The sequence below is a fragment of the Aquila chrysaetos genome, chromosome 12 (genome assembly GCF_900496995.4).
Source record: "Aquila chrysaetos chrysaetos chromosome 12, bAquChr1.4, whole genome shotgun sequence".
NCBI classification, from domain to species: domain Eukaryota; kingdom Metazoa; phylum Chordata; class Aves; order Accipitriformes; family Accipitridae; genus Aquila; species Aquila chrysaetos.
In genome coordinates, this window is record NC_044015.1 from 7,681,186 (window position 1) to 7,706,047 (window position 24,862).

Consider the following 24,862-nt stretch of genomic DNA (forward strand, 5'->3'; position numbering starts at 1 on the left):
TTCACTATTGAAACCTGATACAATATGAAAGTGGTGCGTATTTAGAACAAACCAATGAATCCTGAACTTACTCTTTTCTTTCTCCACTTCCATAACTTTCTTCTTCCATTCATCAAATGTTGGAATGTCTCCAGGGTCCTTTGGAGTTATCACCGATGTAGGGTCAATTTCTCCTGTTTTCTTATAGTCTTTCTGCAAAAGAATGAGCCACCACTTGTGAATATTTTTTAGTACCAACAATGAAAAAATGAACTTCAATGGTTTAAAAAAAAAAACAACCCAACAACAAAAAAACCCATGCTCTCATCAAGTCAACAGAAGATACATCATTTGAACCCATGTTAAAAACTTAGTGTCAAGGTAAGCTCACAGCCAGAAAAAACTTGTGATGATTTCCTCCCAGAATTATATGTTCTTTGAGATGCTGGTAATTTTTGTGGTTAAACTAATACAATTTAAGTAAAACGTAAGCATTCCATCTCATAAAACAATTTAAGTAAAACGTAAGCATTCCATCTCATAAAACATCTGCTTTTTCCTCAAGATTTTTTATTTTCCTCCTCCTAAGGAGAAAAAGGTTCCCTGTAGCAGAAATCTTCAAATATGAATGTTGGTCACGACAGAATTCCAGAGGTCCCCTGGAATTTCTGAACACCTCAAAAAAACAGCAGAATGAAATATTATTTGAAAATGTTTTATTTAATGTTTAATGATCAAAGAAATAAGTGGTTTGGACTTCCCTGACAAAGAAGCAACCCTTTTAAGGTAACCATATGCTATACCATTTCAAGTCTTAACTTCTCTTTTGTACAAACACATTTCCAGCACACTACCAGATGTACATAAAGCTTTTTGCTAGACATTTCAAGTGTAGAGGTTATTTGTAGACAACATTTTACAGGTAGTTTCCAGAATGACTGCTTTGTAGGTTGACATCTTCTCTGCACTTAAAGCAAGAATTATTTCACATACAGTTCTATAGCTGAAAGCCCTCAAAAAAGAGCCAAACCCATATATTTGGACAAAAGTGACAAGAATTCTTCACATGACTACATTGCAACAGAACTTTAGATGTGGCGTACCCAAAGGATATCCCCACATATATTTAGAAATGAGAGGACCTAAAAAAACTCCATATCTTCCTCTCCCAAGAAAGTTCAGGATATAAGATCCTCCTTGGACTATGATGAAAGCATTAAGTCAAAAACCTAAGTAAATGCCAAATCATGCTCTTGCTTAACTATGACATCAGACCAATGCCATAATTATTGAAATCGCAGCCTTTAAAGCATTAGGTTAAATAAAGAAAATCTTGGCTTTTGGGTTTTTTTTAAAATAATGGTTTACACCAATTTGTTTGTAGTAAGTTCTTTAGAAGACTTCATGACTGCATGTAACAATTTTAAGGCACACTGTACTCTGTTCAATAATCCTGCGGAAAACTTCTTGGTTTTACAAGGGAGTTATCCAAGTTTCTAGTGACAGTTTAAATGTGATGCTAAAAAAGCAAAAAATGGTATTGACATGGCCTTGATCATTCTTTACCTATTTAAAAACCGTAAGCTTTAGGAAGTGTCTCCCAGTAAGAACACAAAAGCAGTCATACAGTTAAGTATAAAAGACCTGTCTAGCTAAGTATCCCACTTTAACAGTAGCCAAATAAGATACCTAGGAAAGAATAAAAGCACACCAAACATTTTGTATTTCTTTCAACCATCATCTTTGCCTTTAGCCATCTGCTTACTACTCAGGAACTTCCTGACTCAGTCAAGAGTCAACCCTCGGACTTCTCTTCTACAAGCTTACCTGAACCATGCAATGCACTCCCCCCCGCCTTTTTTTTTTTTTTTTTTTAAAAAACCTATGTAAAAAAATTCAGCATCCACAGCATCCTGCAGGAAGTCCCAGCTTAATTATCTGTTACATGAAGAATGTTTCTTCTGGATTCTGCTCCAGATAGTTTTATTTGATTTCCCCAAGTCTTGTATTTGAAGAGACTTAGCTCAGAAAAGCTGTTCTGTGCCAATCGATCAACACTGCTGCCCTTTTCTCCCAGTTTATTATACCCTTGTTGACGTGGCAATATCAGAACCACACACAGTGCTCAAAATGTGAGGGCTGTGCATTTATACACTGCCAATCAGAAAAGTGATGGGTATCGCTCATCTTTAACAATGGTGATAACCTAACAGAGGGCATTAGGCTCCTGTGTGTACTGAGTGGCTATCAGTACTGCTTACCTCCCTTTTTAAGTTCTCTGAGGCATTCAGAGCAGATTTTTGCTCATCTGCCCCCTTTTCAGCTGCTGAAACTTTCGACTCAAACTCAGATTTTGTCTTCTTTCCCTTGCCATGTGAAGATGATATGTTCTCTATATGTTGACCTGCAAGGCTGAAAGTTTAATTTAAGAGTATTAGGACTTAAAAAATGGTCACATTTTCAGCCATATGCAGTATTAGACACACATATGTAGATAAGCAAGCACATGCAAATGTTTGTTGCAAGGGCAGGACAGAAAAGAACAATTAACTTTAAATTATTCAGACTCATAACCTACTTCAATACTCACCTTTCTGGTGGACTGACGAAAGAGGAAGCCTCGCTCTGAGGGTCAGCCTCAAGTGTTGCACCAATATCACAGTCAGGTTCTGACTGCTCAGCTTCACTAGAGCTGACTACAGGAATATCAGCACGGGAATTCTCTATTGCACTGAAGGGAAAGAAATAACATGCTTTTTGCCCTTCTGATAACACAAGTAACCCTGCTAATCAACCACATAAGATATTTCAAAGTTTTTTAAAAGCAACAGTCTCACAGAAATAATTAAAAAAAAGAGGAATGAAGTATGCTATACCTGTGGAACTGCATTCTTAGCTGTACCCATGCAAGAATGGAATTTTCTTTTCCAGACTGTCTCAGCAAAGGAACACAGAGTTAGCTTCTCATCTCCCAGAACTCTCATCTAACATCTTACCAAACACTGCAAAGGATAATTTTTCCCATCATCACAACAAATTAAGAACAGCTTCAGAGTTACCTGACTGCCAGCAATTTTCCTTTTCAACAACAGAATCAAACACGAGACTGAGTCCATCACTAAAAGCTCCAATGTTCTCAAGTCAGTGGGCAGCAGTCAGAACAGACCTTGGCTAAAACCAGGAGAAAAGGGGTAGCATAACGATATATAGTAGAGCCAGCCAGACTTCCTTTCCACTAGATTTTTTTTTTTTTTTTGCTAGTGTAATAAAATGAGGTAACCTAGTAGACCATTATCCAAGCTGCATCAACAGCCTAAACTAGCTAATCTGCCCACTGCTTTACTTCCTCTCTCCCAGGAAGGCTGAACACAGCACATCAGACAAATCCTAAAGCAGAAACTGAAAAGAAACCCTATGTGCTCTTTAGGAATGATGGAACAGGTGGGGAAGAGAAGATGGACAGATAATAACTTTCAGTTGATAACTTCAGTGATTGTCCTCTCTTCCCCAGTACAGGGTTGACTTTTATACTGATCTAAAGGTTACAAACCAGATCTAAGTGAAAGCTTTATTCTGCCTCCTAAATTTCAACATAAGCTTTCTTCAAGGTCAGCAGCAAACTAGGTTAATCCAATATCATGATACAGAGCTGCCAAAACACAAACAGCATGTCAGCAACTTAAAAGGGAATCTTTTTGGTTCTCTGACTGCTACAATTATCAACAGAAGCAGCTGCAACAAACCCAGGGAGCCAATTTTAGTACCTTTCATATGATAAAATTCCCACAGTATAAACAAAAAAACTCATAGGTATTCAAGAATTTTTGCTACGTAGCAAAATCTAACAAATGCTAGGAATACAAGAATTTATTAGCTACAAACGGAGTAGTTTTTCTGAACTCCCCAAAACACACACATCTGAGATGCATACAGTTTAGCTCTGCATGTAACACTTCGATGACTTAAGTAAGGTTGACCACTACACTTCAAATTAAAAAGCTCCACATATTCTTGATCTCAGTGGATAGATGACAGTATGAATAATTATCAACTGAATAAAATATGGGACAAGTATGAACTTAAAAATACCCTGATATCAGGGTGTACCTAACTGGCCTCAAGTAACTACTTTTGGCAGAAGGTGAGTAGCACAAGCCTAAAAGCTGTAGTGCTCCCTCTCCTTCGGGTACTTTCATTTGTTAGTAGCTTTGCCTTAATTTTGAAAGTGCATTACCAAGCTCAGTTTGCATGGTATCTGTCTTTACTTGCAGCAGAAGAGCTCAGATTATTTTTCAAGAAGTCTTCCCCAGATTAGATCTGGATAGAAAAGCTACAATCAGTGCTGTCCTAAAAAAGATTCATTACAAAGTAAAAATAGTTTGGAATAAAATTACTTCCAGAATATTTTAACTAAGAGGTCCTGCTGGAATATCAGACCAGTAACACCTCAAGAAGCTGGACTTTGTTGCACTGATGGGAATCCGCATCTAAAACAGGAAAAATGCTGCCTAAAGATAACAAATGCAACTGAGTCTTTTTAAAGATCTTGTTTAACTATGGAGTTGGACTACAGCTGTTTTGGATATTAGAGTTAATCTGTACAAAGAGACCACCTATTACTATCTAAAATTAAACTGAAGTTTGAAATAATGTATAAATTTGCATCTCTCCTACACTCATTCTACCCTTTCTTCCTGTAAATGCTACTAGGGTCAGAACACTACTGCCAAGCATTAACTAACATATCGGGTCCTCCAATACAAGTTTCCATTTTCATTTGTTTCACAGTTCAAGTCTTCAGAGTTCATCATTCTAGTACTCCCCAACTATTGACAGCAAGACTGTTTTCAACAATTACAAGATAGCAAGCTCAATGTTCAAAAGCAAAGAACACCCTGAATCTCCTTCTAAGACCTGACAAGAGTAGGACTTACAACACATTACACAAACGAATCAGTACAGTAGTCAACAAAAGCTATAAAAAGAAACATGCTGAAATAACATTCCAGTTTTGCTTTACAAAAACTGCAAATTTGGGAAGCTTGATTTTCGAAGACTTGCAACTGAAGACACTTATGAAGTACCAAAAGGTGCTTAAGCATCAGCCCTAGGAGACTAGGCAAGATCAGTCAGCAAACAAGATTTCCAGACCTCTTCTATGGTAATGAAACTAAGTTTGGTAAACCAGAAAAACTGGACTATTAAACAACCCAAAACACCAAAGAGAATTCTACTTCATTTTTAATATGTTGAATTTTTATCTACCAAATTATTAGATCTTTATCAGCAGACAATTAGAAGACTATATTCCTCTTTGCATACATTAAAAAGCCCAGGAGAATTTTGTGAAAGTACCTAGAAGTATACATACATGAATTTCCATACTACAGTTCACAGTTGATAGCACAACATTCCAGAAAGAAAGGAAACAAAATTAAGCACATCAACTCTTGAAGACTGCCTGCAGCAGAGGTAGCTCTGCAATACACTAAGTACCAGAATTACAAACTCTCTTGGTTGTGCTTAGACTAAAATTTGCTATTTCATCAAAAGTCTCTTAATATCAGAACTTATTTAAGACTGCTCTAAGTCCTGGAGTAAAATTCTGCAAAGTTGTTGCTTAACTGAAAGCAGAGGCCATCACTGAGCAGCCCTGATGCTTGTTATCACAGATGTGAAAGCGCATTTGTGAAGGGCAGAAATCCTAATGGTAAAGACCCAAGGGCTTTTATAGTACAGATTATCTATCACATAAAAGAAACAGCAGCTTATAAACTGATAATGACAATAGTATGACACTTCACGCAAGTACACAACTCTTAATCCACACACTGAGTAAATGATGGCATATTCCATTAGCATTGACACCATAAACCAAAGTACAGCAAAAGAATCATGTGTAGCAGTCTAGTCTTATCCCTACTAAACCTGAATAGGTAACCCTTTTAACATCAGAGTAAGTGATATTCTCTCAAAGACCAAAACAATAAAATGAAAGAGCTTACTTGGGCTGCGAGACTGGAGGTATCTCTGAGGTAGGTGAACTGGAAATGTTTTCAGTGCTTGCAACTATGCTAGATGAAGTTTCACTTATATCTACTGAAGGTGGAGTCTCAACTTCAGGCTGGCTTGCTTCACTTATTTCTGTAGTCTGTGAAAACATTGCAGATGAACATACATTTTGCAAAACTTGAATAGGAAAAGTATTCATGTAACAACATCTAGTATGGAGTTTTAACAGTTCAGTAGTTCAGATTTCTGTCATCAATGAACCAGAAAACCACGCAGCAAAACAGTTAAATAAATTTTCTTTCTTCATAAACCTAGGTGGTATTCAGCACCACTTGGAGACAGTTGCAACACTCTTCCATAGTCTGCAATAATAGTGTAAAAATATGAATTGGAGAAGGCATGTGCAACAGCTTCCTCAACCATGCATTTCTATAGAGAGCGAAGCCACAAGAAAATAAGCTTGAATATTTCAGCAACTGAAATAAATGGCTCTATTTGCATGCTCCATTACAATAAAATATACATTTACTATTTTCATCCTGAGCTTAATTTTGGAAAAGGCTTTCAATTTTATCACTCCAGTGGAGGTCCGAAATGATTTAGATGTCTATTCTATGTTGTAACTTAACAGAGAGATAAATCCCTTATCACTTCCAAGAGCCTAGTAGTCTTGAGTCTTATTTATTCTAGGTCTTCAGTTTTCATAAGCCCTTGCACAGCATAATCAAAATACGGCTTTCTAAATCTGGAAGAGTACATAACCACTGAAACAGGTCAGATTGACTCTTGCAGCAATACAAAATACTATTAAACAAGAGCCTCTTGTCAATAGCTGGATTTTTCTGAGTCATCTAAGTGAACATGAAGAGGTCCGAAATGTTTTACTACAGAATTGCATTTCTAAACCATGCAATATATATTCAGAAGTATGTCCTATGTATGTTGTCTTATAATCTACAAAACAAAAATATCTCTCCAATAAAGCATCTTTAACAGTGGGCTTTGCAACATTTAAGACCAACCACTGACTTAAAGGTATTAATGGCACATACAACTGAAACACAGCCCTTTTTCCATTTTAACAAAGGAAATGAAACTGACAGAAGCCATGAAGGACCAAAGGTCAAATGGACTGCTACAATCACCAAGTCTGATCTATATAACAGACATCACTGAGAAGGTTTTTTTACATTTTATTTATAAAGTGACAACCTTACCTATAACATCCAATTTTAATTTATCTTGGAAAGATTTATTTAGTCAGTACCTACAAATATTAAATTACTCTTACTATTACTTATGCACATGGGAAATGCAAGATCTGTTAGCTCACATGTTTTCTCCTTCATTGGAAACGTGAGTCTGACAGCAACCCTGCATGCAAGTGAAATGTGATAGATGGTCACTATGAGCTTTAGATAACCTAAATGAAAGACGCTGAAATCCAAGAAGCATTTGAAGAGTGTATGGAGACAGTGAATGAAATAGAAGTCTTGCCTGGTCAGATTTTGTAAAGTCATCAAGCAGCTCTTCTGTAGAGTAACTCTGTGTACTTGAGTCTGCATGCTCAGACTCCAGTCTGGGACCAGCCTCTTCCCCCTAGTATATTAAAGGTAAAACAACAGTAAGTATGCAGTAACACAGGCCTTCTATTCTGTAAGAGGAGTTACCTTTGGTACAGGCTGAACAACACTACCTTTAAAACCACCAAAATATCAACAAGAAGTTAAGATATATGAATCTTCAGAGCCACTGCCCACGTATGTTTAAGATCTCATCTGTACAAAGACTACAGCAAGCTACAGCAATTCAGTTAAATCTTCACAGGAAAGATCATTTTAGCATCGTCTTAAATCATTCAGTTTGTGCACTAAGGAAGGTTAATCATTCTGCTATGATTTCCCATGTTGACAAATCCTCCCTGTCTCCTTGCTGTCCAAAATAAGGGGCGAGGGGGAAATCCTAAGATGACTTGCAACAGAAAACCATTAAAAAATAACACTTGGCACATTTCAGTTATAGGAGTCTTATCAGCAGAACTAGAACAATTTCATAAGTCTGCTGTAACCTTTTAAAGCAACTTGAGGAAAAAAAGTTTTAAAACCACCAAACTGGAAAACTAACAAGAATTTACTTGCCCTTCAAACCTTTTTTTTTTTTTTAAGTTGTGACTACAACATATGCAAGTTATTTTTGAGCAATACTTTAAAACATAGCAAGAAATCTATTAGAAGTTTACACACCCCTCGTTTTGTAAGGGCTGTCTAAAATCCTGTGGTTGAGTACTGGAAGTGCTAGTGTTCAGATCCAAAATGGGCTGCTATGCTATACAAGATTACATGATCATATTAATTTGAGAGAGTTAAGGCATACACTAGAAGAGCAGGAAGTACAAATTCGAGCAGGCAAATCTTGAAGACAACAGCTAAGCAACATTTTTCCCCAAATATTATTAGCTCACATCCTAGTCCCTAAGATTAAATAGCATCAGTGCCTCGAAGCTACAACTGATCTAAGGAAAACTGATCCAAGAGCTGCAAGACTGCTCTTTTTGAGCTCCAGCAGCCTAGTTAGGAGTAACAGACACATGCTTAAGATTTCTCATACACCCAAGAGATTTTTCTTTAATTTTTTCTTTAATGAGCAAAAAGTACAGTATAATGTATGAGCTTTCACATCTTTGGGTTGAAGTTCAGAAATCTGCTTAACAATGCAGCCACGTTAATAGAATGAAGGGAATAATCTTGCAAAGTAGGAAAACATACACCAGTGGCTTCCCAGTCTCAAAGCTTACTTGATCTTTCCACTTTTATTACATCAGCCATTAAACTCAAGCAGGACTTTTTTCAGGCAGCCAGGAAGAATAGGACTGAATGCTATTTGGCCACACAAGCTGGCAAAAGAATACAGCTACCCTAGATGTTGAAATGCTTAAGAAACTTACAATATTTAAAGTATTTTCTTCTGGTCAGGCAGCTCTCCACTTGAGTCAACTGGAATGCTCAACACACATTTTTCCAGGTTTGATGTGGCATATTAAAGCTTTCTTGGAATGAGGACTATGATTTAGCACTACTACTGATTGGTGGAGGAAATGGGAAGACCAATAACATCAATACTACCCATGCTTATCATAGGGCTGATTCTTTACCTGTGTAAGTAAATAAATGAAACTACCATGACGTTCTGATATGACTCAACAGCTTGGGAACTCACTATGAAATTGCAGTATGCAGAAACTTGTAATGAGTTAATCAGGGTGGGATGATTACACTCCATTTAACCTAAAGTGCTGAGTAAAATAAATAAGGGACAGAATCTTGTTTATTAGCATTTCACATAAGTGTTTTAGCTTTGTTAATTTTTATTAAACAGGAGGAAAACAAAGCAATAAATATTGACTTAAAACAATTGATCTTAAATCTCCTATTTAGGATAGCAGCCATTTGTGCACTGGGTTTTTAACACAACACAGATGCAACTGACATACTGTGGCCTAGACTTACCCAGGCCATCACCTCTTATCGTGGTCTCTACAGAGCTACATACTATCCCTGATGACCCCTTCTACTATCTGGCACTCAAAAAAACCTGAGCCACCATTACTAGCTTTACTATTTGTTCCCCCGCCAGACACACACACGAACTGTCCAGCTGTATTGTCACATAACTGCAACAAACTTGAAGTAAAGGAAAACAAAAACTTGGGAATATAAAAATCATGGTTCACAGAACAACTAAGTACATTAAACATTCTGGCCAAGGTGGCTCTACGAATCATAGCATATGAACCTTTTTTTTTTTTTAATTTAGTATCAAGTCAGACTGAGTAGCTAATTAACATGATCTATTCATCATACCTTTTCCTGGACATTTTCATCATCATTTGCCAGGGCACAAGCATCACCTGAAGCATATTGCACTGCTGATGAAAGACTGTCTTTACAAAAGACATGCCAAATAGGAAGCCTATTTAAAAAAAAAAAAGACAGTCAAAATATTGATTTAAAATGAAAATATGATATTTTTCATTTCCCTCAACCTTTTTCCAGTTGTTCCCATGAGGTGCCTAAAAATTAAAAATACACATGTTCAGTTCATAGATACTCATTTATCAAAACTATTGGAGGACTTAACTTTAAGAAATTGGTAACAGAAAACACACTACAAATTTACTACTTCCGAAAGACTAAAGTATCAGCAAAACTGTTATTGGGGTGATACCATGTCCCAAAGTGGAAGCTGACACAAATTAGTTAAGTTACTGCAAATTAGAAAGAATTTGAATCAACTATATCCTTCATCATATCGTAATGGGATGTCTTTAGCAATGATTGTTACTAAGCAAAAACTAAAGCCACAGATTAAAAAAATAAAGCTCCTTACTTCCCTGTGCAGATTATATCTGAGAAAATTCTGTATGGTCAGCATCATCAAGCACATTTAAGAGAATTAGAGAAAATAAGTATATTAAACAAAAGGCCCCAAACCAATGAAAATTTAGAGACAAATAGCAAACCAGGTGCTGGCTTTAGCTACAACCTCCATAGAGATTGGTTTTGTACCTTCAGTTCTGAACAGTTTTGCTTCTCAGTAGAAACGGATTTATTTCCATAGAAAAACAGCCAACATCTACTAACATTTGCATCAGAACAGCATCTTTTGTTGCTTATAGTGCATGGCCCCTTCACATCCCAGATAACATCTGTACAGCAAACCATTAGGCTTAGAGGCCCAAAGGCCAGCAAAGGTCTTCATGCAGATGTCAAATCAGTACAGCGTTACACAAATTGAGCTTTTAGTGGAGTTTTCAACTATACTTGACCAGAGTCACCTGCCACTTTAAAGCCAAACACTTTTCCAGGAAATACTCTGACAGGCAGGTGATCAGTATGACCCCTGTGTGAATTCACACAAACATCACTCTACACCCAGAAAAAAGGGCCTCCTCCTCCTAAGAGACAGGTCTATAGCAGATCTTTAAGCATACAAGAAACCTGGCTACAGCAACTTTCTGACATAAGTTTTGAAAACTAAAACATAGTCTTAACAGTCAGTCATAATAGTAAGAATATTAGTAGGTCAGGATTCACTTACGCAACTGGGATCAGTCTAGTGTTCAGAACTTGAATTACCACCTGTCTTAAAAACTTGAAGATCACCTTTATTGGAATGTATACGCAGCATAGATTCCTCCACCAAGGAGGAACCCATGCTGCAGTAGACCAGAGTCAAGTACTACATTTTAAAAACAAGTTTCATGCATATATATGTATATAGATACACACACACACAGAGAAAGGGAGCACCACTTCTCCAGGTCACAGGCAATCACAAAATCGGGCTTTTGCTGCACGGAGTGTTATCAAGGTAACAGCCACTCTAAATCCAGGTCTCGTACCACCAGAAGAGCAGAAGACAGCGGAAAAGGAACTTGTGGGATCTGACATACTATTCTGGAGATGGGCAAATAAGGTGTCCCAGGTCGGTCTCAGCCCCACTGCACCCCACTAATTCCTCTTATCTTTGAGGTAACAGCTTTCCTCTAAACTAAATGGAAGCCCCCAAGTTAAGCAGAAGCAGCTACAGTTACTGGAAACTAAAGCACTGAATATAAGGGTATGAAAACATTTATAACCACATATTGTAGCGGGTACAAAGTCTCACATCTCAGTTAAGTTGAAAATGAGGTGTACGCATTCTCACACACCTTAAATTCCCATCCCATCATGTAGTTACTTGTTTGTATTAAGGTCTCCATCAAACCTCTGTCTTATCCTAAGCACAGGATGTACATTTAAGAGACTGAATGAAATGTTACCAGACTTTTATGGCCTTACTTCCTAGCTCTCACTTGGAAAAATTAGTTATGCAAACACTTCGAGTCATTTATTTTTCTGAAGAGTGGTTTCAATCATTTCATGAAGAAATTTTCTCATGCTCTTAATGACAGTACCTCTGGTTTCTCCTTCCAGCTATGACAAATCCCAGGTTCTTCATAAAAATACAAGAGAAAGATGCAAAATTATACAGAACATGCTGTAGCTCATTCCACGCCTTTATTATAGATGCACACAAATATGTTACTTCCAATTTTGCTTACACTAAGGGGGGAATCTTCAGTGAGCTGTACAGAGCAACATTAAGACCCTTAATGTAGAAAAGGAAAAATATCATTGGCTGTGAATCAGCATTTTAAAACACAAGCTATATTTTCACAACCACATTAACTACTTCAGCACTTGCAGGCACAAAAAGCACTTAGCACAAAAGGCATACATTTCTTAACTTAATATATTGATACTTTTAACGCAACAAATCATGCTTTTTTAGAGCATGAATGCAGCTTTTAGAAGAATGCGGTTTGACAGCTCATAGATTTAAGCTATTCCGACATAATGTGTCCAATATCCAACTTGCCTACTTTCAGAAATTCTTCTCAAGTTTACTCCCCAACAAAAACATGATGCCTCAAGTCTCCCAAGAGCCCTCTGAGCAAGGGAGGGGACTGAGAATTCATGTTGTGTATGTGTGCATGCATGCACCCACAGGAAAACCTGAGCCCTACTGCAACGGAGGATGCAGCAAGCAGGATATGTCATTCAATTGCTGCCATCAAGCTCTGACAGAGCATTAAGAACACAAATCCACAGAACACAAGGCCACATGAGACCAGCCATTCTGTGAGAAGTCAAATTAATCACCTTATCAGGACCACTGCTACTTTTTTTTCCTCTGTCTTTCAGCATTCTGCATATTCATTCAACAGGCTTTTTTAGCCACAGGCTGATAAATGATATAGCTTGTAATAAAAAAATTTGCCAAATGGCATAGCACCTCTGTTAAGCATTTCTCTATATGCAGAAAAACAACAAACATGAAAACTCAAGTGTTAATTTACAGAGAGCAGAATTTCCCTTGAGCTTAGTAAACTTGCACAGCATGTCCAGTGAAAACACAGCAGCTTCTGCATCTGTATATATTAATACATCCTTCCCCTTCTCATGACAAAAGAGTAGTATTTTAATGCTGACTTGGAAGCAAGCAGATCTAATGCCCAAATAGTACTGGAGATTAGGCACTTGATATACTGTCTCAGGTACAAGGTGTATCTTCAAATGACATAACAGTGCAGGAATACTTCAAGAGATTGTTCCAAACACATAACCAACAATTAGCCACTTACATGGATACAAAAGTTTTCAATAGTTCCATTTTTGCTAAGTACGACTCAAAACAGCAACTGCTATTAAATCTCATAAAGAACAAAGAAACTTAAGCACTTACTAACTTTTATAGTATCATCATTAATGTAGTTTAAAAGATATTTTCTCTAATACACCATGAATTTTTCAGCTTGATATGCACAAACCCAAAAGCAAAAGCTGCAAGCCCAGACAGAGAAGGGGGAGGAGGGGGAGGGAGGAATCTTTACTCTTCACAGGGCAGGCACATACTGTGGTTCTCTACTGAAGCAGAAAGTCTGCTCACCCCTATCTGAATGGTACGGTACACTTATTGCTATGCAAATTGGCTATGGTCTACTGACGGCTGTTAGGCTTTTGAAAAAGTATGCACTGAAATTCAAAAGTGCGGGTGGTTTTGAAATTGCAGTGTAGGTTTCATGTGAAAGACTGTCCAGCTCTAATTTGGCTCAAACTCTAAGTAATTCTGAAGGAGGCTGCAGAAGACTATCAGAGATAGTGAAGCTATTGATAACTGTTTTGACAAGCATAAAAATCAAGTAAAAAGTAAACAACTGGTAAGAAAAATTATTCATACAAGTTACAGCTGACCAAAAAAAAATCCAAATTAGCAAAATCTGAAGGTTAAGAGCCATTTTTCTGTAATTTGATCTTCCCAGAGAAAAACAGCCCAAGCTTTCTTTTCCAAAGACTTCATACAAAACCACTGACTCTCACACAAGATTCACTTCAAACATCTGTCCTTTAAATGATTCAAGAGTTTTCTTAAATTCTCCCCAAACAAGATCTATTTCTGGACACCGGAGAGTGAAGCAGTTCAAAACAGTTTACAGTTGACACCTGCGAGACAGAGTAATTTTAAGGAAAGGGAAAATAAAAGGAAGCTATCACTAGTGTACCAATTACCAAGCCCCCCTTGAACGAACGGGGAACAGTGTCTCTCCAGGACTATCATGGACATTTTCTGCACCTCTCAGAGGGTTGTATTATGCAGATGTGCCGATGCCCAACAGCTAAGAGGGAGAATGAAGAGGTCACCATCCCTGCCATGTGACACTTCTCTACCGAAAATACTCATAGGATCAGTTCAGAAGAGGCCTGCGCAAGAGAAGGCAGGTGGGTTTTGGACCCGGGGGCAGAAAGCCAGCAGAGCAGGCCTATGAATGGGGGAGAGATGCCTGTTTGTTGAAGCTTACTTTCTGGATTACAGAATAATTTATTTTGGATTAATCAGGTAAAAAATGAGAGAAGCTGTGAAAGGGCAAGGAAGGCAGGAAACTATCTTTTGCTTTGAACAAGCCCTATAGGTCTGTGACTGCTATCACTAGCCTGTCAGAAGAGAAAGAAGAACAAGGAGCTCAGCAGATCCACAACCAGACTCTCGAGTCAGCAGTAATCTGCCTTCCAGCCACTGGTAATGCAGAAAAAACAGCAAAAGGAGGGAACCCTCTCCCCCAGTAACTTAATGGAATCAATCTTTCTCTCAGAACAGTTCAGCAAGAGAGACTTACATTTAAAAGGGCCTGCAGAACAAAGTAAACCTCTTCGAAAATGAAGACTAGGCTTTTAGGACAGCGACATTATTTCAACCAGTCAGAGGAAGAAAGCTATTTGCAAGGCACTGACTGCTTTAGCACAATCTCCCCAGATAAAATACTCATTTCTGCATGTGAAGTGGAAATAAGTGTTGATAAATGCAATGAAGAACCATTAATCTTCCTTAATGCCAGTTAAAAAAAAAAAACAACAAAACAAAAACCCCACCATTCATTTAGAAGCCACTTATTACCACAGAAGAGCAGCATGCATTAATAAGATACTTTTAAAAGTTATGATAGACCTTTAAGGTAGAAAAAAGCTGAAAACTAGATCTACAGATCTACACTAAGCAAGGATGCTGCCAGCAAGGCACTGATACCATCTCATTTCCTACCACTATCCACTAACTTGATCCACATGCTAAAAAAACAAACCCTAAAACAACTGAAATTGGAGCTTTTTTGCAAATCCTTTACAAATCCATTGAATTTTGCAATTAATTTAGGGTTTTAATATCTTGCCCACTCTTTGCAAAGAATGTGCTCTCCAAACTGTCTCCTAACTGGAATGTGAGAAAAAAGACAGTTACTTCACTTATTCAGAGGAGCCCAACACAAAGATACTTGTGCCAATACTGAATTTCATAACTTCAGACAATGAGATTCCAACCATCAGTTTAAAATACGGCTTTCAGCATTTTAAATGCATTAACATGCAAAGACTGCAAAACAAGGTTACAGTTGTACCATATACTTTATCAGATTTAACTGATTTACTACTGCCTGAAGGGGTAGTCCTATATCCCACCTTCAGCCACACATTTCTCTACACCACCTGATCTGACCTTGAGGTTGTGGAGACACACCAGAATCTTCTGAGGAAGGAAAAGGAAGTTAGCTTTGAGCTAGTGTATACTCAGATATACAAATCCAAGAATATAGAGGGAGAACATAACATTTGTTCATGACCGTCCACTGTTGTCCTAAGTTAAACAACAGAAATCAAGGCTGAGGACTAACAGTGGAAAACCTCTTCATTCCTTTCTCACAGTATTACTCTCATCCTTTCCCAGAAAAGCTGCTCAGATAACAGTCACCTTCACAACACTGTAATTGTATGTTGTTTTGATACAGTGCCCATAATAGACAACAGCCTATATTAGATGCATGCTGCAAAGTAACACTGAAACACATACCTCTTATTTCTTGAAAGGAGTATCCAGGTACCCTATTTCAGGCACTTAAAGCAGGACAAAAGTCACAAACCCTAGCCCTCAAAAGGTGTCCATTTTGAAGTGCTCAAAGGAACAGGCAATTCCTAATGATTCTTGGTAGCAGACCTCTGTAATAAGCTGCAATCTTCAGTGCAGTAAGAGAACCTCCCCTGCATTGTCAAACTCCAGTTATTATCTTTAACGCAAGAGTTTGGGGAAAAGAACAGATTCTGTGAAAACACAGTAAAACCTGAATAGCCACAAACTGTGATTAAACTTTAAAGCTTTTCAAGTCTATAGTAATGGCTAACTTACACACCTTTGAAGATTTCCCTCATTGCTAAAATTCATAAGCTTGTCTACACAGGCACGACACTGCAACAGCAGGCTCAGAATCATCACCAGCTGCTCTGTACCAACTCCCCATGCTTCAAACCCACTGTAAATGCAACACAGCTTAACATACTGCCAAGGAATGGAATTTTAGCACAAATTTAGCATCATAAATTTTGCCCTAGATCATTGTAAAGCTGCTATCATCTAACTCCGAGACATTTTATAATGTATTTTTAATAGACTTCTTACTTTTAAAGGACTTCAACAATATCTTGATTGCCATTTCAAAACTCAGCCAAGCCAAGAAGGTCCCTTTGAGAACCTAAGTTAATTTTGAACTGTTGGAACCTTTTAGTGATATTCCAATCCAGTTTAAGTCATTTATATCAATATTTTCACTCACCTAAGCAAGAGTTCTTTGCACTAGCTTTGGGATCAGTCTGTCTGTTATACCTGCTCAGTATTTTCACCAAGAATTACAATAAAGTTTTTAGACTTGCAGATCTACGTTATCCTGTTCTCAACCAAGTTTTCATGCACAGAAATAACACCCTCTTCAGGCAGAAGGCTGTAGCACCTCCAAGTGTTAACTTTAAAATATTGTATATATCCTCCCCTTGAAAGAGGCACAGAATTTACCAAAAGCTGGATTAGTAATGAAAACTAAAGACAAGAAAAGCAAAAAAGCCAAAAAGTATCACTGTGAATATTTTGCAGAATAAGAACATTAAAGTGAAAAAGAACTGATAACAGGTTAGAGAAAGGCATTTCAAAAAAAGGTTGAAATTAAGCACTCAAGTGAGGCACATCTCATTGCAACAGGCATGGTCTAACACAGCAACCTCATGAAGGGGTACACTGTCACTTTAGTACACCACTTGCATAACAAACAAACAAATTTGAAGTTTCTAGGACAAATCTTTTAGAAGATACTGCATGAAAGCACTTCACTGATTTTCAAATAATTTTAGAAGGTAAATATTCAATAATTGATTGAGCCAAGCATTTGTTTTGCATAAGACACCAGAGCCCCTGCTTGCATACACCACCTTCAACTTGAGCAGGCTATAAGCTAGGCATATTCACACTTGATTTTTAAGAGTCCAAGAGTTCCAGTGCAGCTTTTGTCCCAACCTTAACTACAGAGCAAAGACACTTCCAAACAAGATTCTCTGTATCTAGGAACATACTTTTCATTCTGAAATCAGATGCCTGGAACAAAAGTTTTGATTATATGAACAGTGCCCAAATCACTTTTTTTCTTCCTGCCATAAAATGCACACACACAGTGTTTATTTTAGTATCAGCCTTCTGAAGAGATTTAAGTAACTACACAAGAGGAGGATCACCAGATAAAATTTTGAGCCCCATTACAAGTTACACTAGCAGTTCTGTCCAGATCATTAGGGCACTCTCCTGCAAACATTATGCTCTGCTAAAAAGAGGATTTCTGTGATAAGAGGCATGTTACACTGGCACACAAGCCTTTCACTCCTCAACTATACCACTCAACACCTTTCTGTTATTACCAGATACAAGCTCAAGTTTTAAGCCAAAAGTGAGTAATAGGGCCAATAAATGTTCAATTAGGAAACCCTCTACTTCTGTGATCTCTTATCTGGCTTGCATAGCTTTTGCCTGTGCAGGACAGGAGCAGCAAAATAAACACTAATGATGTTAACACACTGCCAGTATAGCACTGTTTTTTCCAGAGGTCCTCTTGGCATTACAGGAGCTTTCAACAACCACTCCTTCATAAATCTAGAAGACTGTAATGCAAACCAAAACTAGAAATATTTTATCTCATTAAAATTCACATAAATCTTCACATTAATAGGTAGGAATACAAAGCAATATCAAAACCTACCCCCTGCCAATGTATTTGTATCTATGCTTTCTTCCTGGCTATGCCACTAACCCAATCAGACCTTTACAATTTTCAGGGTACAATCTCATTACGGATTTCGGAGTCAGAGCTACGAGACCAGGGGTTTTTCATCAGAAACAGCACATCTTGCTGCTCAGCCACTTTGATACAAGCCTTCCTTTACTGATGCAGCTCACTCACAGTGTAATGACAACGTAAAGAATCTTGATGTGCACATGCACTTATCCCCATTTATATACTCATCGTTGTAAAACAAGGATGATAAAGAGTTCATAAAAGCTAAGTAGATCAGGATGTGCAAAGCACTTTCTGGGATAGAATGAATCATAGAAAGACAAATTAGTGTATGCATGATTTCTTTATTAAACTCATAGCTAACACTTTGAAAAGTGCAGTTTATGGCAGGTAAAAGCTGATGTCAGAACAATTTATACATGTTACTCTTCAAACAACTGTCATAGCTAGTCTCAATTCACATAGTACTAGTATCCCTATAAGCTTCTAAATCTACTCCACTTATTCAGCTCTGTATATTGTCAAACTACAAAGCACTCTAAGTTTTAAAAGTATTTTTTATATTATGATCATCTACACAAAGGGATTAACTGAAGCATAAAAAAAAATCTTTGTAAATTCAGGACAGCAGGAGTCATTTGTCACGCACAGTCAAAGCTCCAATCTGCACAGATGTGTGTTATTTTTAAAGCACTACATTCTTAAGCCTTACCTGCATCAAAACTATTTCCCTAAAGCCAATGCAGCCATCCCACTCTTTTGAACTACTTGGAACAACATTGCTGGCTCAGGTTTGTCAGAGAGCTGTGTTTGTTCCAGCTTCAGAAAGCCTTAAGTACCAATAAAGCTCTGATCCTGAACACCCAAAGAGCATCACATTGCCTTTATTGAAAAGACACTGTCTTACGAATCCCTAAACTCAAGCTTCTGGTGGGTTTTTTTGTACATTTCCTAATACAGAGTCACATTTTTAACTTACAGGATAAGATCTTCTTAAACAGTTTCCAGTTAAAAAAAAAAAGTCAAATCAATCTTTTTTTTTCCCCCACTTGATTTTTACCAAATGATACTTCTCCATTGGATCAACTTCTTTAGGCAAGCTTTAAAATGCATAATGGGAGATTAAACAAATTCCTATTTTAAGCTTACTTTCACCAAAGAAAGAAGCAACCATCTACCCAGAATTAAAACAAAGCCCAGGTTTAAAAAAAAAAAAAAAAAAAGGTCCAAATAGCCTCAAGTATTCTTTCAGCAATACCGTTTTGTCTCATGGTTTTTTCCCCTGCTTTTTTGTTTAATTTGATCATCTGTTGACCACTAGTTTCATCTGTAAGAGCTTCTCTCCTAGTAGCATTAAATCCTTTGAAGATTACATTTCAAGACAACTAAATTTAAAAAGCCAACATTTGTCTCACATGCCAACATTCATAACACAAAGCCTTCCATTTACTATTTAAAGTTTCTTAACTGCTTATGTGAACAAAGTTGCTGATTTTCAATACATCACAACTTATCATGTTACACAGTCCAGCAATAATACAGGAATTAATAGACTTCAAGACCTTCCAATTACAACTCTGACACAGCTACTGAAATTAAAGCAAGCCACAATGCCATCCTGCAGACAGAGGATTTTAAACTCTCTAAAGTGAATTTATGTTTGGACAACAGAGACTAGGGAACTAGAGTTGTGCCCCTCCCAACATCTAAATTAATCTACTGGCTCTTCAATCAAAAGCAGCCAGAGTGAGCAAGGTGAACACAATCTGAACTTTTTTTTTTTTAAACAGTAAAAGGTTTGGGATACTCAGTGAGATCATCAGTTAAGACACTGCTTGAAAGAGCAATCTCTTTTAAAGAGTAAGAAAAAACTCGGCTCAATTTTTCTCCTAACACTACCCAAGATGAACACAGAAGTTGTCTGAGCTTTACAGAACAAGCGTGTTATTTCAACAAGTTAGTTGAACATTATATTCTTTTATCAATACGGAATAGGTGCCGAACTTTTTATTAAACTAAACAGTTCCGTTAAAACAGCAGACTAAGAAGACAGCAACAAAATTTACTCTGACCATCTAGATATCATTAAGATGAGAATACCTTCACGTTTCAAGGCAGAAACAGGTCATCAGCCTTCAAGACACAGTAAGAAAGAAACAACTGTTTTCCTAATAAGAATCCTAACTGTACAAGTAGAACCTTCCATGAGAAGAAACTTAGTTGCCCAACAAGTAAAAGAAAAGCTGTCTAGAGACAGTTCAGCAGGTTCACAGCTCACTTAATCAAACCTATATGGCTAGGAGCGGTTTTGTTTAAAATTGTGCTAAACATAAACATGGCAACAGAGTTTTCAAGCACTTTTTAGACTCACTGTTTTGTCTCCTGAAAACAAAAATGTGATGACATGAACCAAATTTGCTCCAGGATTGTCCGAAGCCAGTAATGAAAGGGTCAGCACCAGATTGCAACTGATTCTGTACAGAGAGATGCCTAGGCTCCCCCTTTCTTCACCCAATGAGAATCAACTGTAAGACAACCCAGAACTTCAAGACTGTCAATTTTTTCTTTTTTTTAATAGACTATTTAAACAATTTACAGGAAATGTATTAAAGTAATACAGCAAATACACTATTACCTCTAACAACTGCTGCTTTTCCATTTTCAATATTTGCAGTTTGCTGTTCAAACTGGCTAGCATTTCTCAAACAGTGAGTCACGGAGTTCAAAGGGGGCCAAAGTTTAAGAAGCTTAGAACTTACCATACAAAAATATATTCTCCCAATATTTGTGTTCTAATAAACGTCATCTTTTAAGAAAGTTTGAAAACAAAGTAAAGAAAAGATACTGGAACAAGGTATAGCTAAGGTAATCACTATGAAAAGCACTCTCAAAGACGTAACCAATGCAGAAATTAAAGGGCTCATTGGCTTTATTTTAACACGACTCCAGCCAGTCACACAAAATCGGTTTCAAAAATAAGGCATCATGATCTTTCACAGAACACAGCCAAAGTTCAGCCTGAAAAAAAACAAGCAAGCAAGCCTTCTTGTTAAAAGCACAGAGCAGCAACAAAATACATGCAGAAATGTACAGCGTAATTTTGAACCCCTGATATTTGAGGGCTAACTCACTCCACGTCTGACACCGCTTGTTTTCACGAACGCAGCAAATGACTATTATTCACAGCAGCGGGAATTACCCTCCCAAAAGCTGTAACCTGCCTTTCCCCTACCACCACACCGCGTGCTACCAGCACATTAACACATTCTTCTTCTTCCAAGAGGAAGCCCCTTTCATTCCCCAGTGGCACCACCTCCACCTCCCGCTCCCCGCGTCCCCGCCCATCAGCTCTCAGCATCCCCACCAGGGCGCTCTCCCCGCCGGAGCCGGGGCAGCAGGAGGGGCCCGGGGGCCCCGGGCTGCCGGGGAGGGTGGCAGCGGCAGGGCTGAGGGCGGGCCCGCCGTCGGGGTCCACCGCCGCCGCTCCTCTCCCCGAGCGGCGGCACACCGCCGTCCCCGGGAGACCTCGGAGGAGGCGCCCCGAGGCCGTGAGGGCGAGGGCCCGCGGCGCGGCCGGCACTCACCAGAGCACAGCGCAGAGGAAGAGGCAGGAGCCCAGCGCCAGGAGCCGGCGGGGCGGCTCCCTCATCGTCTCCCCCGTCTACCTGCCGCGGCCGGGAAAAGGCGGCGCATCCTCCCCGGCAGAGGGACGGCGGGAGAAGCGCGGGCGGCGGCGGCGGAGGAGGAACGACCGTTGGAGCGGCCCCTCCCCCGCGCGGCGCGAGCGCGGCTCCGACGCAACGCGACACACGGCGGCGCGAGCGCGGCCGTTACTGCCCGCCGAGCGCGGCCCCTCCTCCCCACCCCTCCGCCCCTTATCCCTTCACGCGCTGAGCTGGAAGGATACGCGTCACCCTCCCCGCCATTCCGCCACGCCCCCGAGCTCCGCCGCCACCAATGGCCTGCGCACTCGGGGCTGGCCCCGCCTCCCATATTCCCGTTGCCGACGCAGATTGGTTTCTCCCCTCCAGCGCGGCGGCGAATGAAGAGAGAGGCCTTCTCTTTCCCCGCCCCACCGAGGACCCCTCTGAGGTGTCCGCGCGAAATAAGCCGTTAAAGGGAAATCGCCATAGTAATAAATGAGGGCTGACCGCAAAACCCGAGGCCTCCGGACGCGCGAGGAACGTCATTACCTCCGGTGCGAGGGACATTTTAAGGAATGGCGCTCCGACATGACAGTTTTATAATTTTTATTTTTTTAATCAGGTTTCTCCGCGGACTGCCCCACAGAGCCGAGCACTGATTGGTGTCGGCTGAGGCCCCCAGCGGAAACAAAAGTCGCGGAGTGGGCGGGGCAACCACCTTTCCCAGCGGCGGGGCGGGGCGGGGGCGGGGCGCGGGGGCTGCTGGGAGCTGTAGTTCCGGGCGGGAGGGGGGAGCGGAGGGATCCGCCATTTTGCAGACGACCTGAGGGGACCCGTGAGGAGCAGTTGGGCTCAGGCCTCACCCGCTGGCAGCCCGATGGCAGTCCGTCCCGTGTTTATAGGCACAAGGGGTGCCAGAGAAGCGTTTATGCTGTTTTTGTGCATATTTAGTCATTGTAGGAGCAAGAGCTGAGCCAGGGTTTGCCTGGCAGTCGGCCGGGCGCGTCGTGAGGCCCACACAAGGAGTGCTTTCCATGGAGCCGTGCCCAGGACCTGCCATCCTGGCCAAGCCATGCTAGCCCAGCATCTCTCCCAAGCTCCACAGCTGCCTGCACAGACCTTCCCCATTTCCCTCCCTGGCACTACCTTCGCTCTGATGGCTGGGGCTGGTGGACCCCTTCTGGGAGATGCGGGGGGGAATAGAGGCCAGGCAGCTGTAAGCATGATCTTGGCATCCATGGGTGCCCACTCCCAATGTGGGACAGGAGAGAGGTGCCTTTCCTGATACTGGCACATTTGGGTAGACTGGTAGAAAGACACAACAGTTACTACCAAAACAGTAAGGATTTTGTAGATAGCCAGGCCTAAATCTGCCCATCTGAAGCATGGCATTGTAAGGTGGGCTTTACACCAAGCTATGGTAGCCAAGAAAACCATCCTTGCAACTTACTCATGCCAAAAAAACAGCTCAGGATTGGGGTTCCTGCTGCCGCCGCGTGATCAGAGCCACAGCGAGCAGCAACGTGTGCTGCTCTCCCAGCCCGCAGGGCATTACAACAGCCCTGAAAGGCACAGGTGGATTAGTCACGAGCACGCCGTGTTGGAAACGTGCACATGTCAGGACTCTGAACAAGGAAGGACAGCTTTGCCCGGGGGGAGGTACGGGAAGGGTGTGAATCACAGCAATCCATGCAGGAGCAGGGCCCTCCCAGGCCACAGCTGCTGTTTTTCCCACAGGAGTTCCAGCCCCAGCCCCACAAACTGGCCCTTACGGCCATCCAGGAGGACTCCCAAAGAGGAGGGGGTGCCTGCAGGGCTCGGCTTGGTGCTGCCGAGCTGCAGGATGGCGTGACTGGAGTCAGCCAGCTGCGAGTAAATGTTCCCAGCCAGCAATGGAAACTTCTGGAGAGTCTTTGTGTCTGTTCTTTTCCTGATTTTTCACCCTGTAATTTTGTGCTTTCATCAACACTTGGCATCCCCCGCCCTTCTGAGAGCTCCGCGTGCCACAGACAGCAGACAGGCCTGCGTGCCAACATGTTAAGGGACAAGGGAGAAGCTCCAGCTTTGTGCCCCATGTCCACACAGGCTGGGCTTTAAACCCCCCTGGCCGGCAAACCACGGGCTGCCCTGTGACAGAAACAGGCTGTCCTGCAGTGCCCGAGGAGGGGGTTGTCGCAGGAGGATCCTGGACAGATCCCTGCTGTGTCTCTTTGGAAAATGGGGGAATAACAGCACAGGGGACAGCGAGCCAGGGTGCAAAGCAGCACCCGCTGCCCCATACCTTGCAGCTTAGCCAGAAGCCTGGCTTGGAACTGCTGAACAAGGCTGTGACTCGGTAGGTTGAACAGGAGTGAATGCCTGTGCAAGTCACTGGTAGGTTTTGGAAGAAGACCATGGGATTTAATGTGAACCTCTAGCAGAGGAAAATGGTCTCGCTAAACCACAGTATGGATTATACCAAGATGAAAGTGGCCAGGAGGGCGGCTCTGACAGTGAGCAGCTTTGCTTTGTGTCCCTGGTGCAATTGCCTGCCACAGAGCCCGCGGGCAGCTCTCCCAGCGAGTCAGCAGTAAGCCCAGCTCCCCCAGTGCCGCTCAACTCCCTCATCAGGTCCTGTCACCCCAGGAGCCGGGATGACGCAGGAGCAGCCCAACTGGTTACAGCAGTGAGGTGCATCCTGAAAAACACTGAGAAGCTGCTTGGTGGCGGGGGGGGGGGGGGGGGGGGGGGGGGGGGGGGGGGTGGCGTGAGCCACCACCTTTGCCATGAAGGTTTCTTCAGCCTTGTGCAGCTGAGACATGGCACAGTGGCAGTGTGGATCCATGGCTGTGTGGGCGTCTGACTGTCTTTGGGAGGGTTTTGAGCAGAGATACGGTGGGGGGGGCCCGGCTGTGCCTCCAGGGACGCACAGCAGGGCCAGGCCCGGAGCAGCGCAGGTGCAGGAAGCCTCTGTGCCCAGGGCATGCCTCTGCGCTGGCCCCGGGGAGCTGCCTCAGTGGTGGGAAATTCCCCAAGCTGTGGGAGGACAGCG

The 24,862-nt window shown here is 40.9% G+C and overlaps 1 protein-coding gene across 6 annotated transcripts in view; it reads right to left on the bottom strand.

Moving 5' to 3' along the window:
• SUCO (SUN domain containing ossification factor) overlaps positions 1 to 22,043 on the bottom strand; it is a 42,973-nt gene extending 20,930 nt beyond the window's left edge. For 3 of the 6 annotated variants that reach the window (XM_030032888.2, XM_030032887.2, XM_030032886.2), the window contains exons 1-7: positions 21,772 to 22,042; positions 9,852 to 9,960; positions 7,489 to 7,590; positions 5,985 to 6,130; positions 2,570 to 2,710; positions 2,241 to 2,391; positions 72 to 192 (exon numbers count right to left, since the gene is read on the bottom strand). In XM_030032888.2, the coding sequence (XP_029888748.1) occupies positions 72 to 192; positions 2,241 to 2,391; positions 2,570 to 2,710; positions 5,985 to 6,130; positions 7,489 to 7,590; positions 9,852 to 9,960; positions 21,772 to 21,836 (835 nt within the window). In that variant the 5' untranslated portion in view covers positions 21,837 to 22,042. Of the gene's footprint in view, positions 1 to 71; positions 193 to 2,240; positions 2,392 to 2,569; positions 2,711 to 2,855; positions 2,912 to 3,038; positions 4,168 to 5,984; positions 6,131 to 7,488; positions 7,591 to 9,851; positions 9,961 to 21,771 lie in introns of those variants that run through there. The other 3 variants (XM_041127876.1, XM_030032890.2, XM_041127877.1) reach the window with 3 other exon arrangements.
• Positions 22,044 to 24,862: the final 2,819 nt, after the last annotated feature.